The sequence below is a fragment of the Chrysoperla carnea genome, chromosome 5 (genome assembly GCF_905475395.1).
Source record: "Chrysoperla carnea chromosome 5, inChrCarn1.1, whole genome shotgun sequence".
Taxonomy (NCBI): domain Eukaryota; kingdom Metazoa; phylum Arthropoda; class Insecta; order Neuroptera; family Chrysopidae; genus Chrysoperla; species Chrysoperla carnea.
Genome location: NC_058341.1, coordinates 65216214 through 65235826, shown reverse-complemented (window position 1 = coordinate 65235826; position 19613 = coordinate 65216214). Strand labels below are relative to the sequence as shown.

At 30.8% G+C, this 19613-nt stretch overlaps 1 protein-coding gene across 1 annotated transcript; it reads right to left on the bottom strand.

Annotated features, from left to right (window-relative positions):
* Positions 1-1073: 1073 nt before the first annotated feature.
* LOC123299663 (tetratricopeptide repeat protein 7B) lies at positions 1074-17406 on the bottom strand. Its single transcript, XM_044881952.1, has 8 exons — positions 17235-17406; positions 16894-17173; positions 15636-15835; positions 12787-13163; positions 10502-11507; positions 6803-7041; positions 5286-5482; positions 1074-1431 (listed from the first exon to the last, which is right to left on the bottom strand). The coding sequence occupies exons 1-8, from the start codon at positions 17359-17361 to the stop codon at positions 1299-1301; spliced, it is 2559 nt and encodes an 852-aa protein (XP_044737887.1). The 5' UTR covers positions 17362-17406; the 3' UTR covers positions 1074-1298.
* Between the last annotated feature and the right edge of the window lie 2207 nt (positions 17407-19613).

The following is a 19613-nucleotide window of genomic DNA, read 5'->3' as shown; positions in this document are numbered from 1 at the left end:
AAAAGTTGTTTATATTTTACAAGGACAATTTTTTACATTTAAACTTTTATTGTATCTCTTACGGTTTACAAGATAGTTCCTACGGATCCAAAATCCAAGATCGCACAAATTTTTGTTTTTAGCTATTTAAGTAAGCTTTAAACAATGGAGTCGAACGGGTTTTATAAAGATTCATAGACTGGTAGATATTCATAGATAGAGTTCCGAGGTATGACGATTTTTATACCTTACGGCTATCTATTAAATACTATTAAAAGAAAATACAATCCAATATTTTCAATGCATTCAACATAATGATTGATTTATTAAATAAATATTTGTATGTTGTAAATCGTTCATACAATTGTTGAAATACCATGTATAGACAGTGTTGATGACCGAATCGTTTTTTTTTTACATCAAGTAAATAAAGAAAGATAGCTATATCTACTTTTAGATAGATCTACTCTTAGATAGCCACAAACATGTAACTACATACTAAAAAATTTGCACCTAATTTGCGCCCTCACGGGTAAACAGGGATGTTTACAAAAAAATGTTTCAAACAAAAGTTATTAATTTTTTTATAAAATTACTCTATGTTGCTCATTTACGAACTCAACCTTACTTTTTACGTCCTAAGCACGCTATAAAAATTTCAACTTGATATCTCTTTTCGTTTTTAAGTTATCGTGTTGACAGACAGACGGACAGACAACCGAAAATGGACTTTTTATGAACATCACACCAACACACTAAATTTTTTTGGTAGCATCAATATTTTCAAGCGTTACAAACTTTGGACTAAACTTAATATACTATGATGTATTTCATATACATGGTATAAAAATATATTCTTTCTGTATAAAAGCTAAAATATAATGTATTAAATTTTTCCCCTTGGATCAGCTAAAAAAGTAAGCATAATAAACACAATAACGTAAACAAATATCAAATTGAGAGATTTCGTCTGTCAAAAACTTTAATTGTTAAATTTATTAAATATTTATTTTCTTTATTCATCTTTCAGATGTAAATGAAATTAATCATATACAAAATATAAATATAAAATTTATTTTAATTCTGAACGTGGGCATGATTTAACGAAATTTTGTCCGCATTGAGTGCTATGATCGACTCAGTTGATCGACCATACGGTGTGTTCTCTACGAATAAAAGATGAATTTTATGTGTTTAATAATAATAATATTTAACATTGATTCTCCTAATGGGCATATTATGAAAACACACACTCTGTATAGTAAATTAATAATACCTATATCCATAATAATTAAATTAAATTAAATTAAATTATTTATTTATTCAAAACATAATGGTACAGATGAGAATGTCATAACAGGTGAACACATTTCTTCTGATAATGCTACTGCCATACATTGACTAGCAGCATCATATTCTTCTAACGATTCTAAAACACTACCTAGTATAAACCTAGAATCAAGATAAATGCATTCATTAAATGTATCCATACACAATACACATAGTATGCCAACCGATACCGATCTCGTTACTGCAAATCATTAGGACAACGACAAATTATTGAAGTGAAAACTTCTTTAGCGGCGTTGTACACTTTTTTTGTAATGGGTAAAAAATGTTAAACTCGCGACAGGACACGTGGCCTGATCGAAAAAGCGTAAGACTATGTCACAGTCAGTACACCGGCTCTCGTCCGATCACTGAAGTTAAGCAACATTGGGTATAGTCAGTACTTGGATGGGTGACCGCTTGGGAACACTGTGTGCGGTTGCCTTTTTATTAAAAATATAATTTTTGTTTGTTTGTTTTTTTTTTTTTTTTTAAGTGAAAACTTCTTTAGCGGCGTTGTACACTTTTTTTGTAATGGGTAAAAAATGTTCGTTCATGAAATTGTCATGTTTGTGTATGATAGCGCAATAAATAAATATTGTATTCTACCACATAAATGATAGTACTTTCATACTGATAATTAAAGCAATTCGTGCAAAATTATTCCAATTCCAAAATATCAAAAATGCACAACGTTAATATTCAAGTTTTCACTTCTGCCGGCACTCCCGGAGTGCAACCCGTGTTTTTTTTTTTTTTTTATTTTACAAAATTATAATTGATTTTTCCACACAAAAAATTCTGTGTACGTAGAATCGAATTCAACGGCGCACGCGGTTATATTTATTGGAACAAGTCTGGTATCTTAGGCAACTATGGAAAAGTGTAGTTAAAGGCTTGCGGTGGAAAATAATGAAAATTGAGCCTGACATCTTATAGCGGAGCTCCGTATTAAAAACATAAAAAGCTCGGATATCCGCTTATTTTATGTTTCTTATGTATTGAAATGAAAATTGCGAAAAAACGTACCACTAGTATTTTTCAATGGATTTTTTTTTTTTTTTTTTGAAAAAATTGCATCATAAAAAAGGTTAAGGGGGCTGGAAAGGTGACACCAACAAAAGGCATACACTGTATGTATGCTATACAATATAGTTTATAAATTCCCATTTTCCTTTGCGTTTTCGCGGTTTCATCATGCATATACGAGATTAATAATTATGTAGAGGTTACAGTACAGCTCTTAACGAAGAAAATGTTTTTTTTTTAAATTGTCGTAGGATGCTTCATTACCGATCATGCACGGCTTTTGGGAAGCTACTATTTTTGCATTTTCGAAAATTGTGCGGATTAAAAGCTACAATTTGAGGCTCGAACGAATTTTCAGCGACTCATACAAGCCGAGAAAATAAATGGCGAAAATGCGATTTTTTCGCAAAAAAAAACGTGTTTTCTCATAAAGTTTCCATCGTAGTTCTTAAGCTGGACTCTGTTTTTTTTTTTATTTTAGTGCTACAACCCCCCATTTTTTTTTTATTAAATTTCTTTTTCCCTATTTTTTCTTTTACAAAAGACAGGTTTTTCGCACCTTTCCTATTTTTTAAAAATAACTTCCTTCATTTCGATTTTTTCCAATTTATTTTTTCTAAAAAACTACTTTTTTCTCCTAACTTGTATTTTCTAGTTTTTGAGTTTATATCTCAAACATTTGTATCATCCCTTAATCTTTTATTCGCAGGGTTGAAACGCTGAGAAAATTTATTAATTTATTTGTTATGAATTTTAAAAGCTTGTACGCGGTGCGTAAGTATTTATTCAAGAAATTGAGTATGTGCAATCGAAAACGTGTTTATTTCTTTTTAAAATGAGCTTATATTGTTTTTATATGAGCTTATTCATCAACAAAGCAAAACACTTTTTACATTAAACTTCTCGTCAAATAAGGGCCTTATAGAAACAATCCTGAATTCAGTCGAAAGATTAAAAGATTAAACCTTTATGTTTTTGAAAAAAAGTTAAAAAATTTATATCATCGCTTAGTGGCGACTGTTCAAATTATGAGAAAAAAGTTTTCTAATTGTTTTTGAACTTTTTATAAAAAATCCAATAAAAATACATGAAAACTTGTTCAATTCTCTTTTAATTATTCAACCTCGTACGAGCTTTCTTGGTTAAGTTATTCTCTGCTTAATCAAAATTACTACCAAAAAAACAACAAGAATTAATCTAAAAAATCAATTTATCAACAACAAAAAAACATTAACAAACAATGATATAGAGTCTCTAATTACAAAAAAATGCCTGAGTTGAGGACTATTTATGTATGGTAATTATTTGAGGAGATATGGCAGTTTAATTTACTTTGTTGGCGAATAACTCGATCTTAAAAACTCATTTAAAGTTCAAAATAAGACCACTTTAAAGACAAATAAACAATATTTCGATTGCACATACTCAATTTCTTGTATAAATACTTATGCACCCCGTACAAGCTTTTAAAATTCATATCAAATTAATGAATTTTTTTCAACATTTCAACCCTGTGCTTAAAATATTAAGGGATGATAAAATATTTTTGACATTGCTTCAAAAACTATAAATTACAAGCTATTAGTACAATTAAACTCAATATCTAAAAGAAAAAAATTCATGCATCTTTGAAATTTTCCACAGTAGTTTATTAAGGTGTAGTAAATACTTCGCAGAACAAAAGTCCACCTCTCAGGGGAGGGGGGGTGTTAAATCAGTTTTTTACAAAATACAAAAAGACTATGCATCAAATAAAAAAATTAAAAGTTCTAGCTGAAGTATTTGTGAACATTTTCGTTTTTTTTTCGACTTTCTAACATCGAAGTTAACCGAGATATGCCAATTTTAAAATGCATTTTTTTTTTACTTATTCAATCAAATGAAAAAGTATCCATCTTGTAAACCGTTAGCGATAGAACAAAAGTTTAAATAAAAAAGTTATTCCTTATAAAAAAAATTAACAACTTTTATTTGAATCATTCTTTCGTAAACATGTTTCGTCACTGTTTACCCGTGAGTGCGCAACTTAGGAAAAAACTTTGGTATCCATTTTTTCCAAAACTATAATACAAGTGTGTTGATTTTTTTCAGGTTAACTAGTGGTTTTGTGAAACATTCTAGAAAAAATACTTACGGGTTTTACTTACGGGTAAAAAGGGATGTTTAGAAAAAAATATTTCAAAAAAATTTGTTTGTTTTTTTATAAGAAATAACTTTTATATTTAAACTTTTGTTCTATCTCTAATGGTTTACAAGATGGTTTTATTTTTCATTTGATTGAATGAGCAAAAAATTCTAGAAAACACTTTCAAAAATTTTCGAAAATTTCGAAATTTTCTTAAATTTTTTGAAAGTGTTTTCTAGAATTTTTTGCTCATTCAATCAAATGATGCTCATTCAATCGATGAATTTTTTTGATTATCTAGAATGTTTCACAAAATCACTAGTTGAAGTTAACCTGAAAAAAATCAACACACTTTTATTATAGTTTTGGAAAAAATGGATACCAAAGTTTGTTCCTAAGTTGCGCCCTCACGAGTAAACACTGATGTTTACGAAAGAATGATTCAAATAAAACTTGTTAATTTTTTAATAAGGAATTACTTTAACGTTTAAACTTTTTTTATATCTCGACAACTTTGAAGCTAGAAAGTCGAAAAAAAAAACGAAAATGTGCACAAATACTTCAACTAGAACTTTTAACTTTTTTACAAAGTATTTACAACCTAAAAAATAACTGTGGAAAATTTGAAAGATGCATTAATTTTTTCTTTTTTACCATAATATTCTATTTAATTTTATTAGACTATATCGGATCTATTTGAAATTTCGAGAAAATTAAAAATTTTTTAAGTGCGTCATTTTTTTTGGGGGGTAGTATATTTCATAGATACAGAATTGAATAGCAAGATATGTGTATATGTTTAGATTGAATTGATTGTTCGTACCATGTTTGATGACTTGTTGGATCAATTTTACAAGCATCTCGTAATGTTGTCTCAGCTACACGTTGTAAACCTAAATAATGATAGATTAGTCCTAGTTGTTGTAGTGATTTTATATGCCTGGGATTTACTGCCACACTGTTTTGAAAGCATAGTTTAGCTTCATTCCATTCTTCTTTATAAACATGAATTAATCCACGCTAGAAAAAATTAAATAAATATATATACTTTGAAAAAAAAAAAAAAACGCGACATATTTTTTTGTTTATAATACACAAAATTTGCAAGTGTTTAATTTATTTATCGTGAATACTTTTGGACTCTATCAAGGCTCCTTTTAAGGATAAACAAGCTTGAGCTTAAAGATGTGCTACACAGGGTGAACCAATTTAATCTATTATGGCTAATAGCTCGTTTTGTAGTGAACCAATCCAAAAAAAAAAAAAAAAAAGAAAAAAACTTTAAAAAAATTTGCAGAGTTTAATGGGAGGCGTCATGTTCTGACATCTGACATCAGATTAGATCTAGTTCTCCGCGTTGCCTTAATAGCCAATTTCAATCCTAAAAGGTAAGAGATAGAATGACACTTTAAATTAGAAAGTTGATCCTCATAAAAAACTCACATTTTTATTTAAAACTTTTTTTCGAAATTCGTCAGCTTTCGAAAGAAATGTGATTTAAAAATACGTCATTATTGCATTTAATCGAAAAAAATACACTACCTTTAGAAAAATTTTTTAGACAAAAGTCATCAAGGACAATAAACGTCATTCGCCTGTATTCATAACTTTTTAAGTCCAGGTAAATTTTCAAGATCATTTTTCAAATGGCCTTGAAACTAGAATTTCAGATCATACTCATGGGCACAGACAAATGTTCTCTATTGTCCTTGTCAACTTTTGGCTAAAGTATTTTTCTGTAACTAGCGTGTTTTCTTTCGATATTCGATTAAATGCAATAATAACTCGGAAAGTTAGGTCCAACACCCAAAAAAATTTGTATGGAATTTAAAGTAATTTGTATAAAAACTTTCAATCGTTATTTTAACGATCTTTAGATTACACTTTCAACTAGGAGATTAAAAAGAAAAATACAACTCGCAGCCAGAATTTTGACTGGTCTAGCGTGTGTGATTTAAGGCAATCGAACTTTCTGGCCTAAGGTTGCAAGATTATACTATTTTTAGGTGAAAATTATAAGACCTTTAATTTGGAAACCACATTGATGTCCGTAGAATCCACAGATACCAAGATATTCGCTAAAAATCGATTTTTACTACATTTGAGGCTCTGTCCATAATCACGCGTACAACATATTGATGAGGATTTTCCAGGGTTTATTTTAGGGTAGATGTCGAATAGACGTTTAAAAAAAATTCCGTTACTCGGAATTATTCCGAACTTTTTACCTTACTTTGGATATAGGCACTAGACTAAATGTACAGAATGTCTGCTGCTTGCGTTTTCTTTTTTGCAATTTAGTTAGCAACTATGTAAAGTGAATAACTTGTATTAACTTACCATATACATAATATGATGTGATAATGGATATATTTCTTGAGCACGTTTAACACATTCTTGTGCGGATTCAATTTGTTCAATATTTAAATATAATTCAGCAAGTAACAACCATATTTGTAATAACAGTTGCCATGCACGTTGTGGTCCAGGTCTAGGACAAAAACTACTTAATGATGATGCTGCTTCACTTAATGCTTGTTCTACTCGTGATGCAGCCACACTGTGTGCTTGTAACGAACCTGCACAAATATCAAATTACATTGCTTACTTACTAACTTATAATAGTTTATGCAAAATATACATACAATGACTGTTCAAAGGTCTGAAAACTTCTTGTTTTACTTATTCAAGGGACTATTGGGTACACCAAAACAAACTTTTTGGTATAATAAACATGTATCCTTCCCAGCTATCCGAAATTTGAGAAACTTTCTAGATGAGAAACTTTGAAAAAGTTGTTCGTATTTTTAAGAGAATTTGAAGTGAAATATGAAGAAATCGATTTTTTTTATAAAGAAATCATATTTTTAAAGGTTGGAATCTTAAGAATATGTATTTCAACGGATTTTTCGTAATTCTAATTATTTTTGGAAATACAGCGGATTTTCTGGTAACGGAGTTTGAATTGATCGCTCTGTACTGAGAGCTTTGGCTGATTCAAAAGAAGACAAAACAGCTCGGTGAGCAGAAATAATTTGGCAAGACATTTCATATGAAGTAGAAGAAGGCTCAATGTATGGATCTGGGATCGCCGATTAATCCAAAGTGAGTAATATTATTATTCGAGTTACTCTGCCAGAATTGTCTCTCAAACTTAAAACGCTTTTTTCTTGAAACTACATTTTTGGAGGTGGTTGACACGATATCTAAAGTTCTACTCAACCGATTTCTTTGAAATTTTGCGAGAATCTTCCTTATAAATCTCTCATTTCAATTATAAATATTTTTTTGAAATTCAAAAATGTAAAAAAAGGATACAAAAATTAATTTTTTTTATTTCGACGTCATTTGATGAATTTTTATTTTACTTAGATTTAGTACGATAACGACATCTTTACTAATTTAAAATTTTTCAAATTTGTTTGATTCAGATATCAACAAGTGAGAGTGTCGTGTTTTTTTTTTTTTTTGTAGCCCGTTAGAGATAGAGCAAAACAATTGTAACAAAGTCTCTCATCAAAATACCAACAACTTTTATTCGAAACATTTTTTCGAAGACACAAATACGAAAAGATATTCAAAGTTTCTGATTCATTCATTCATGTAGCTCCGAATGGGGCAGGAACGAATCTACTGAAGGGCTTTTTGAGTTGTAGCCCAGAACCCGTGGATACAAAGAACCCACCCTCCATTGAAAAGATAATTTAAATTTTTTATGGATTTGTAAGACATAAATATGGAACACGTATCTGGAAAGTGTCCGTAATATCTATTATTGATTTATTATCCAGATGACGTAAACGAACATTTAGTGAATGAGTGCATTCAGTTATACACAACCAAATATTTAAAGGAACAAAATTTTACCTAGCAAACAGCTGTATCTCTGCAAAAAGTATAATAACAAATTTTGGTAGGAGAGCTGGTGACAGTTTTTAAGTCATCATTTTAGCAAGGTTGAGAACACATTTTATCGATAGTGCTGGCCCAATACATGAGTAAGCTATTGGTCTTCCAAGCAGTATGCGTTACAGTGTCCGGCTGAAGGGCCCGAAACGTCACAAGAAAATATTTTAAATGTACAATTTGACTAAAGACGAAACTTATTTTTATCGATTAATTAAAATCAAATAAATGAGAAAATGTAAGTCCTCAATTCGAAAAATGTTGTAAAATGCGTCTTCCTAAGTGTTAGACATTGCAAAAATAATTTTAAAATGTACAAAATGACCAAGGTTGAGCTTCTGTGAGTGGATAGTTGGCGTAATAAGTAAACGGAAAATCATCGTATTCCATTAAATTACAGTTGCAAACATCGTCTCAGCAAGATTGAGCTTTTGTTAGTAGATAGTTAGCGTGATAAGTAAACAGAAAATCAGTAACAGTAGATAATGTTTGCAAATGTAATTTAATGAAAGACGATAATTTTCCGTTTACTTATTACGCCAACTATCTACTAACAAAAGTTCAACCTTAGACAATTTGTAATGGGAGACTTCCATTTTCTCATTTCTTTGACTTTAATTAAATGATAAAAATAAGTTTCGTTTTTAGTTAAATTCTACATTAAAAACTTTTTTTTTATGTTTCGGGTGCTTCGGCTGAACCTTTTAAATGAGCTATTTCGGGTCAAAATTCGATAACTTTTTGCAGAGATGTTATCGACTAAATCATTTATCAGTTTAATTGCGATTTAACAAAGGAGTTTCAATGTGATAAATAAAGAAATTTGCAGCATAAAAAAGTAGACTTACAAGCCACCTTCCTCTTTTTTATGTCGAGATTCACTATTTTTCGCGGTTTTTAAGAATTAGGACACCATTACAGTGCCTTCAAATTGAGGTCGAAGGTTAAAAATTTCTAGTTAATGTTAAGAATGTGTTTTTTTTACCTGTCGATTCTCTTTCAACATTAACTACAAATTTTCAACCCTCTACTCAATTTGAAGGCACTGTGGTGGTGTCCAAATCCTAAAAAACGCGAAAAAATAGAGAATATCGAACACGAGTGGTGTTTTGGGGGGTTAAACCCCCCCCCCCCCCATTGAGAATCTGTCCACATAAATTTTGAATTAACCATATAGTCCTTTAAATGCACCCATTTATGAGGCGCATTTCCACTGACGAATCAGATATCAATGCATATTTTAAGGCGAGGCTATCGCACTGGCAGATGCGGTGAAATATATTTTGATTGAAAGAAGAGGACGCGCTGGAGAAGAGTTCAGAAAAATTTCAAAACCATGAGCGATATCTGCGATGAATACGACATAGAAGTGCGGAAGCCAAAATTCGCGTCATAACAGACGCATGAATATACAGATTGATTCAGTTGAAGATTATAGATCGATTTTTGAATAATCACAATATTTTATCAAATTTAACTTCTCAATAAAATGAAAAATTTTAATGAAAACTCTTGCTCGACTTATTGAACTAGAATATTAAATTTTGCACGATGATTTCCGTGACATCTGGATCGACAAAATTCAACTTTGGCGAAAACGTATTGCTGGACGGGGTGCCAAAAATTCACTCGAAGCACTCAATATTTGCAATAAAGATGCTTTTCCGAATGTCTACTAGATGCTTTGCGATCTGGCAGGGTTGCCTTTGATAACACTGACGAATGCACGCTGCTTTTCACCCTTGCCGTCTCAATACATATCTTAGATCAATAATGTTTGAAGATTGGCTAACCGGTTTATTTCTCTCATTCAATATACATCGGGGTACTATGCACACAACCTGCGCATGGGCCTGATCTCGATATTAAAAAAGAGAGATGTGGCTGGTAAGTTGGAATAAAAATAGGTACAACTTTTATTCAAAACTTTAATTTGCTAATGATAATTATCATAAAATTATAATTTTTACGATAAACCTTATCGTTTTTAAAATGTTCCAAAAAATCAAAATTGTACCACTTTCCAAAACTGCGTGGGAGATGCTACAACTAATAAGACGCAATTCTAGCAAAGGGAAGAAGGGTGGAGAGTGTTAAAAGAGGTAAAAGTACAATAAAACTAAGTGTACTAACTTGAATCTTTATCAGACATTTCTGATGTATACAATTGAAATACTGATCGTGTATCACTCTTACGATCGCACTCTGGTGCTTCATTAATTGTTAAGCTCTCATATTGATTCTTCCATAACATTAACATTTGTTTGGCTGTGTTCAAGGCCTGCTCACCACCGTACTCGTGAAGTTCTAAGTGTGCCTTAACATTCATTAAATTCAAACAATCTGGATATTCATCCAATGCTGTGTTAACAAGTCGTAATGCTTCACCATGTTGCCTGGATGCAGACAATAGTAATGCTAACAACTGTAATGCTCCTGAACCTTCAGGGCGTAATGCCAATGACATGCGAACATGTGTTAGTGCTTCATTAATACGTGCCATTAATGCTAATTGTAGTCCACAATAATATTCAGCCAAATGATCATTAGAATCTTCAGTGATAGCCGTTTGAAAATTTTCCAATGCTAAATCGTTAAATTGATTCTTTTCATTTTTAAGTTGGGCCGCAGTAGCTTTTAATTGGTAACCAATACCAACGTAAATGTGACAACGTGCCAATAATCCTTGTGGCGAACTTGTTTCCTTTTCAATTTTTAATGCTTTCTCGCTCCATTTTAAACCTAAAATTGGCAAGTTCATGTGTTCGTAGCATATTTTCGCAGCTAATAAGCATGGAGACACCAATGTGGGTTGCATACGATTGACTTGTTTAAGGACATCCAAGGCGTGACTGTAACGACCCATGGTAACTAGGCATAAGGCTTGTTGATGCCATACATGTGGCTCGTCAAATGAGAATTTCATAGCACGTTCTAATGCTTCACACAAGAGTTCCGTTTGACCCCAACGAACTGTTGCCAATGTTAATAAATCGTATACACATGTTGCATCAAGGTAGGCTCGTATACGTGCTTCTTTAAATTCTGGTGATTGTGAAAGAACAGCATTGTGAACAGCCATTGCTTCTGAGATCAATAGAAGTAGAATGATTTCTTCATTTTCATTTTTTGGTATAAACTAGAATAAAACAAATCAATTATTTGTAATAAACAAATCAAAGAATGACCAGACAATATATCCCCGTAAAAATACTCATATAAAAATACAGTGGACCCACGGTAATCCGACAAACGTTTTGCAAGGTTTTGAAAAATAATACCTTGTAATCCGACAAATTACATATCAAATTGATAACATTTCAATCATTTCCTAATTTCAGTCAAGAAGAATTCATGTATTTATAATAAATATGCATTGAAATTATCGTTATAGTTTACAAGGGGATTACAAAGGATGCCGGATTACCGCGAGTCTACTGTATTCCTGAAAAAAAAAACTCGAATAAAATATTTAACCTAAATAACAATAAAAATATTTTTTTCATAAAAGGACAATTCAAAATTCTACGTCCTACATTCGAACATACTCAACGGTACAAAATTTAGTATGTATACAATTATCAACAATTGAAGTTGTTTCGGTTACGGAACCCTAAACCACACTTGAAACATAGCTAAGAACATTCTCCATAAAATTACCTTTTTCCTTATAGCCTTCTCCAAACTGAGACAATTTTGAATATCAATGCCTCTCTTTAAATGTTTCGAGTACAAAACCCAAACTTGTACTTGAAACGTAGCTAAGAATACTTTCCATTAAATTACCTTTCAAACAAAACAAAACAAAAAATAAAAATCGGTTTATCCATTTAAGAACTACGATGCCACAGACAGGCAGACAGGCACACACATAAAGCGGTAAAACCTATAAGATCTCTCTTTTTTGTTCGAGTGTTGAATAACAGTAACGTATCTTCAGCGAAAGCAAAAATTATTTTGCGTAAACTCCAATTATCACTATTCTTTTCCAAAAAGTGCTAGTGAGCTTTGTCGTACGATCTACTTTTATCCCTCGAACCAAAAAGAGGGGTGCTATAAATTTGACCGCTATGTGTGTGTGTCTTTCTGTCTGTCTGTGGGATCGTAGTTTCTAAACGAATGAACCGACTTTGATTTTTTTGTTTTGTTTGAAAGGTAATTTAATGGAGAGTGTTCTAAGATATTATGTTTCAAGTACGAGTTTAGGGTTCCGTATTCGAAGAAACTAAAAATGTGATTCAGTTTGTGATTGAGAAAGAATAATTTACTGCCAGAGCGAAATAGACACTTTGGACTTTAATCCGCTATGTCACTTGGAATAATGATCACAGAAATCTACCTGATATCATTTAAAAACGGAAAGTACTTTCTGCAAAATTTTTTCAAAATTCGCTAATAATAGATACCATGGTACTTACTTGATTCAAACTAACATAACGCTTAGGTTTCCATGGAGTGGCGTTGCTATCATGACCAGCAGCACGTTTAGATAGACCATATAATGGTGGTTTATCTGGTGTTACATATGAGTTACCAGTTACACCACGTAACAATACTTCAGCCAATTGACGTGTAAATTGTAAACGTAATTCGTGTGTGCTATTTGATTCTACAGCTGTTAATATAGAACGATAACGTTCTACAGCTGATGCCAATTTATTGTTACGTATATATAACAATGGTGAACGTTTTAAAGCTGTTTCCATAATTATACCCATCATCATTGGTTTATTACCACTACTTGTTGTTGTATTCACTGTACTCATGGTATTTGTAGGTTGTGGACTATGTGAACCTATATTCAACATTTATTTTATCATTTCTTTTATATTTAACTAAGTAGTACAATTAAACTAAATATCAAAAATTAATGCATCTTTGAAATTTTCCACAGTTGTTTATTATGTTGTAAACACTTCATCGTCGTAAAAAAAGTCTATCTCTTAGGGACGTATCTAGCCCCCTTTTTTAGGGGGTAGTTGAGGGTTTTAATCAGTTATTTACAAATTTAAAAAAAAAAAAAAAAAAAAACTATGCATCAAATAAAAAAAAGTTTAATTAAAAGTTTTAGCTGAAGTATTTGTGCACATTTTCGTTTTTCTTTTCGACTTTCTACCTTCAAAGTTGATTGAGATATGCCAATTTTAAAATGGAATTCTAGAATGTTTCACAAAACTACTAGTTGCAGTTAACCTGAAAAAAATCAACACACTTTTTTTATAGTTTTGGAGAAAATGGGCACCATAGTTTTTTCCTAAGTTGCGCCCTCACGGATAAACTGTGATGTTTACGAAAGAATGATTTAAATAAAAGTTGGTAATTTTTTTTAGGATTAACTTTTACATTTAAACTTTTGTTCTATCTCTAACGGTTTACAAGCTGGAAACTTTTTCATTTGATTGAATGAGCAAAAAAATTAAAAGTGGCATATCTTGATCAATTTTGAAGCAAGAAAGTCGAAAAATAAACGAAAATACGCACAAATACTTTACTAGAACTTAACTTTTTTTTTATTTGATGCATATTTTTTTTTTTTTTTTTTTTTGTTATTTGTACAAACTGGTTAAAAGCCCCTCCCAAAAAAGGGGTTAGGTACGCCCCTGAGAGCAAGACTTTTTTTGCAAATGTGTGTTTAACCTAATAAACAACTGTGGAAAATTTCAAAGATGCATTAATTTTTTCTTTATTACCCTGATAGTCTATTTTATTTTATTAGACTTAACCCGATCATCTTATTCAATATAAGTGATCAAACTCGGAATCTAACGGAATAGTCTGAATTTTTGTACAAACCTTTATTTTGATAGTACAAATGTCACAAAAGTCACATATGATTCCGCGTGGGCGTCGTTATATATTCAAGGTCAAATGTCTTGAAAATCAGTTTTTTGTGAATATCTCGTTTCTTTTGCCATCAATCGTATTAACATTTATTATAAAAGTTGTAGAGGATAAAATTTTCTACAAATTTTGCTTGAAACTTTTTTTTGTAAGCTGAACCATTTTCGAAATAGAGGGTGCAAAAGGTGTTACGCTCAGCTTAACGTACTTCAGTGCTGGGTCACTATTTATAAATTTAAGGTATTAAATAATTATTTAAGTAGTATTTCATGAATAATTATGGAAAAAAACCGCATAACAGACTGGTATTCACGATTGATCTTGACTATTATACAGTTTTTTCACTTAATTATCAATTAAATACTACTTAAATAGATTTTTAATGCCATATATTTATAAATATTGACCCTGAACTAAGGTAAGTATCGCTGAGATACTATTTGTCTGAAAGCTTTTTTTATACGTTAGAACGTTTTTGAAATAGAGAAAACAAAAAAATGTTTCAAGAAAAATTTGTAGAAAATTTTATCCTCTACAACATTTTATAATGAATGTTAATACGATGGAAGACAAAAGAAATGAGATATTCACAAAAAACTGATTTTCGAGACCTTTGACCCTCAAAGTACTTGAACGGCAAAAGTTTAAAGTCTATATAGTATTTCTATTCGTTGTGTGCGTAGTCATGGTAGGGACAATAAAATCGATGCTAGCGCTTCTAGTGAAAAATTTTGGCGATAAAGGAGGCTGTTATGACTAATTTGTAGTTCTTTACATGTGAATGTTATAGAAAATGTCAAATTAAAATTATTGAAAAATATTAATTAATTAAACTTAATGCATTAAAAATTGTGAAAATAAGAAATCAAATTGCACAAATATTATTTTTCAAATATAAATTATCATAATTATTTATTTAAATTTGTTAGACAATAATATTAAATTTTCGATGTAAGTCATAAATGCAATCCATACAATTATATATGCATCCATACAATTATATATGCATCCATACAATTCTATAATTAAAGTAGTGTATCGTTATCATGGAAACGAAACTCACGCACGGTGCGAATACATGGTATTTCAAAAATTAACTCAGCCAATTGTTTGTTTTCAATTTAGGAAAATGAAAAAATTAAATATTATAATTTTTAATTTTCCAAAGCATTTTTTTCCACTTTTCAAAGCATTTTTAATAACAAGGAGAAAAGTTTTCCCTCATCCTCCGAATTTCACCGCCACTGAAAATTTGTCGCCCCATGTGCCTATATTATAATACCAGCGCTATACACACTTGATATTGTATGAGAAATAGTTGAGTGGTACCGTACAGTTAAAAATAACACATTATTTGATTATAAGCATGTATACTCTTTTCCTATTTGTGATAAAACATGCAAAAATCAGTGTGTTTAAAACTAACCTGTAATTGAACCTTGAGTATTATTATTGAGTTTGTCAATCTCTTGTAAATAAAGTAAACTTAAATCAGATGCTAGTTCGTAGCATCTCATCATTTCTGCTTCTCTTTCGGATTGTTTGAATCGACTGCCAGCTGGGTCTGCTTTCTCTAAACAATTTCCTTTAATTGCAAACGATTCAGCCACTATTCTTAAACTACGACTGTTTTAAACAAATAATTTTGATTATTTATATTAAATATAATACGAGACATATTTAAAACGGAGTGATTATTAAACGGTTCTTAATAAACGAAAATACTTGCAATAATCTGGTCAATAAATTCAAATTATTGAAATATAGACATAATAGTCGTAAAAATACGTGCTATAGCTCGTTGAATTCGGAATGATGTTTAGAAAATGTGCAAGAAAAGATGTAAAAAAGGCATTTCGCCATAAACTATTAATATTTATGAAATTTTTAAAAAACATTCTTAAAGAGGATGAAAGTTTCAATAAAAAAGTCCCACTCCCAGAAGTGTAACCATAAAAGTATCGAAAAAAGCTTGAGGATCCACCTCAAAGTAGCGGGAACATATGAGAAATACATTCGTTTCATGTCTCCACGAACACAATTTATGTGGTTTTAGAGATATATAATATCAAATACATATCATATATCCCTAAAACCACATAAATAAACTTTCATAAATATTAATAGTCTATGAAATATTGGCGTAAAACGAAATAACTTTTTTCATCTTTAATTATTTACAACTTTTTCAATTTTTTATGTGCTGAAGAACGATTCTTGCACATTTTTCTAGACATCATTCCCATTCAATCAAAGGTATCACACGTATTTTTACGTTCATTATTTCTACCAATTTGAATTTGTTGACCTCACTACAATATTTCATCGTCATTTTCATTCATTTTTCAAACTATTTTTCGTATCTAGAAATAAATAACCGATTAAATAAATTAAAAACGAGCTATTAATTATCGCAAGTATTATTAAAAATGCCAAAAAAATATGTTTAATTTGTATATCAAAAGTATTTTGATAATAAAAATCCACTCAGCCGTCATATTTAACTCTTGGGACACAGAGTGAACACAAGGGCAAAAAACTCGCAGACTCGTGCTCTTTTATTTAAATGCGTGGCCAACCCGTGAAAACTATGTTATTATTTTCGTTAATTAATAACCGTGCTCCTTGTAAGTACTAATAGTCACACCGTATATTAAAATAGATAAAGCATCGAGCTCACTTACATTGGAAGATGTTTTTCAGTAAGGGTATGTAATTCTGCTAAGTTATAATGTTCCAAACTTTCTGAATATTGTCCGCACGCAAAACATAATTTACCTAACAGAAGATGTGCATCCAAGGCAACACCAGCCTTTTTACCTAAATCATTCGCAGCCTCTTTTAGATATCGTTTTGCTTCTGATAAACCAGATCTGGCCTTTGGTGCATTTGCTTCAATTGGTGGATTTGTATCTAAATACAATTCTAAACGACCCTCTCCAATTAGAAAATTTGATAAACATTCTAAAACAGACACATAAAAGCTCAAGGTTATGTTGTACAGTTCTTGTGTGTAACATTTTACCATCTTTTCTAGATCGTGTTTTTAATTGTTCAGCTAATTCAATAACACGTTTCCAATTCGATTCTTCTCGACTCTTTTCAATTTCTGTTTCTAGTCTATTAATATTGTTACGAGCTTTACCTGCCATTGCTTTTTACATTAATTTACTCAATAAATGCTCAATAATAATATGTCAATTAAATACAAATGAAATGACAGTTACTAACTGTCAAATGAAACTTAAATTTTCTTCGTATAGATGGTATTACTGTTGTTATCTTTGCTGGTAGTGCTACTAACGCACTGGTAGAGCACTAGAGCACTGGATCAATTGGATCGAATCGAGGCTAAAGTCGCTAAATACAACAATGTTGAACAATGTTGTATATGTATAGTTTGGCAACAATCTCAAAACAAAGAGAAGAGGACGTTCTTATGTATAAAACAAAGAGGGAATGTATTATACTCAGTGCCACAAAAAATGCAGGGATTACAATTCGTGTATTTTTTGTGACACTGAAATACTGTGAATGATGTGCGCTGTATCGTTTGTGTACAACTTCAAGTGATATACAAGTGATGAGACCATAGTATACTTATTATACATAAAGAACGCGAGGGATCTGCTAGCCTGTAAGTGGATGCGATATGATGAATGACAAGGAAGACTGTCAGTGAGTTCCCCTGTGTCCTTGTCATAATCATATGTATACATACATACTTATTATATGTATTTGTAAGTAATATACTTGTACTAGACAAGGACAGAGGGAAACTTACTGGCAGTTTTCTCTCTCGCTTCGTACATCGCATCCACTTACAGGCTAGCGTTCTCTATCTTCATATCTCTATAGATAAGACTGACTGGCTGTGTTCTTGTATACACATAAACAACTACAGATCAAATGATATCATTACGCGCGCATCACACTCAATACATTGTCTGAAGACTCATAATGTCATAATTACGCAAGATATGAGTCAAAGATGAGTCAGGTTTGAGTCAATATTTCCGCCTTGCTGACGTAAGATTTTTACGTAAAAATGACGTAAATATGACGTAAAATTGACATCTATATGACCTAATTGACATTATAATGATCTAACAATGATATCACAGTGACGTCACGTTTATGTCAAATATCTGACTTAATTATGATTTATCCTTACGTAAGATTTACATAATTCTTACGTTATTATATGTCACGATATTTTAATTAAAATGACCTAACAATGATATCACAGTGACTTCATGTTTATGTCAAATATCTGACTGAAATATGATTTATCCAATTTATCCTTACGTAAGATTAACATAATTCTTACGTTATTATATGTCACGATATTTTAATTAAAATGACCTAACAGTGATATCATAGTGACTTCATGTTTATGTCAAATATCTGACTGAAATATGATTTATCCTTACGTAAGATTTACATAATTCTTACGTTATTATAATGACCTGAAAATAATTAAAATGACCTGGAAATGATGTCATAATGATGTCAAATACCTTCCTATAATTTGATTTTTCTTTACGTAAAGTTTACCTAATTTTTCCGTTGCTCGTTGTCACGAGATTAAAATGTCATCGATATGTAATGAATTGACCCAGTGAACACATGACCTTAATATGACGTCATACATAGGTCATACGTCATATTTTACGTATACATGACATAAAGGTGACTTAATTTAAGTTGTTAATATGATGTCATATTGAATGACCTCACTATTATGTCATACTGACATTAAATGTGATTTTGATATGATGTCATTTTTATGACTTTAATGTTACGTAAAACTGATGTCATATTTAAGTCACATTGTGACGTCAAATCAAAGTCATAAGTTTACGTAATATTTACGTAATATGTGAATCATATTCTTACCTCAGAAGCAGGTCATACTGTTACGTAACACTGATGTCATTTTTAAGTCACATTGTGACGTCATATCAAATTCATATCCAATTGGAGCGCGTTACCACTTTTACTCCGACTGCTTAAGTATTATTTGGAAAAAGTTTATTTTTCTGCAATTAATGAACATTTGACGGTGAACCACCTGTAATAGTTAATTTTTAGGTTTTTCCCTAGTTATATGTAATATTTTTCTTTAATAAATTTATTTTGGTCATCATTTCTTCAATTGAAGAAAATTACAAAATTTCCCGTTTGCTATTTAAATTTTTTATGTTACTTATGGTTAGTTTTTCTTTTTTACTCCCTTTATTATCCGGTCAAATTAAATAAAACAAGTGAAAACAAACAATTGACTGAGTTAACTGTTGAAATACCATGCATAGTCAGTGTTGGTTTCTTTATCACATTACACATTCAAACATGTGACACATACATATACTTCATGTACATATAACTGATAATCAAGCCATAG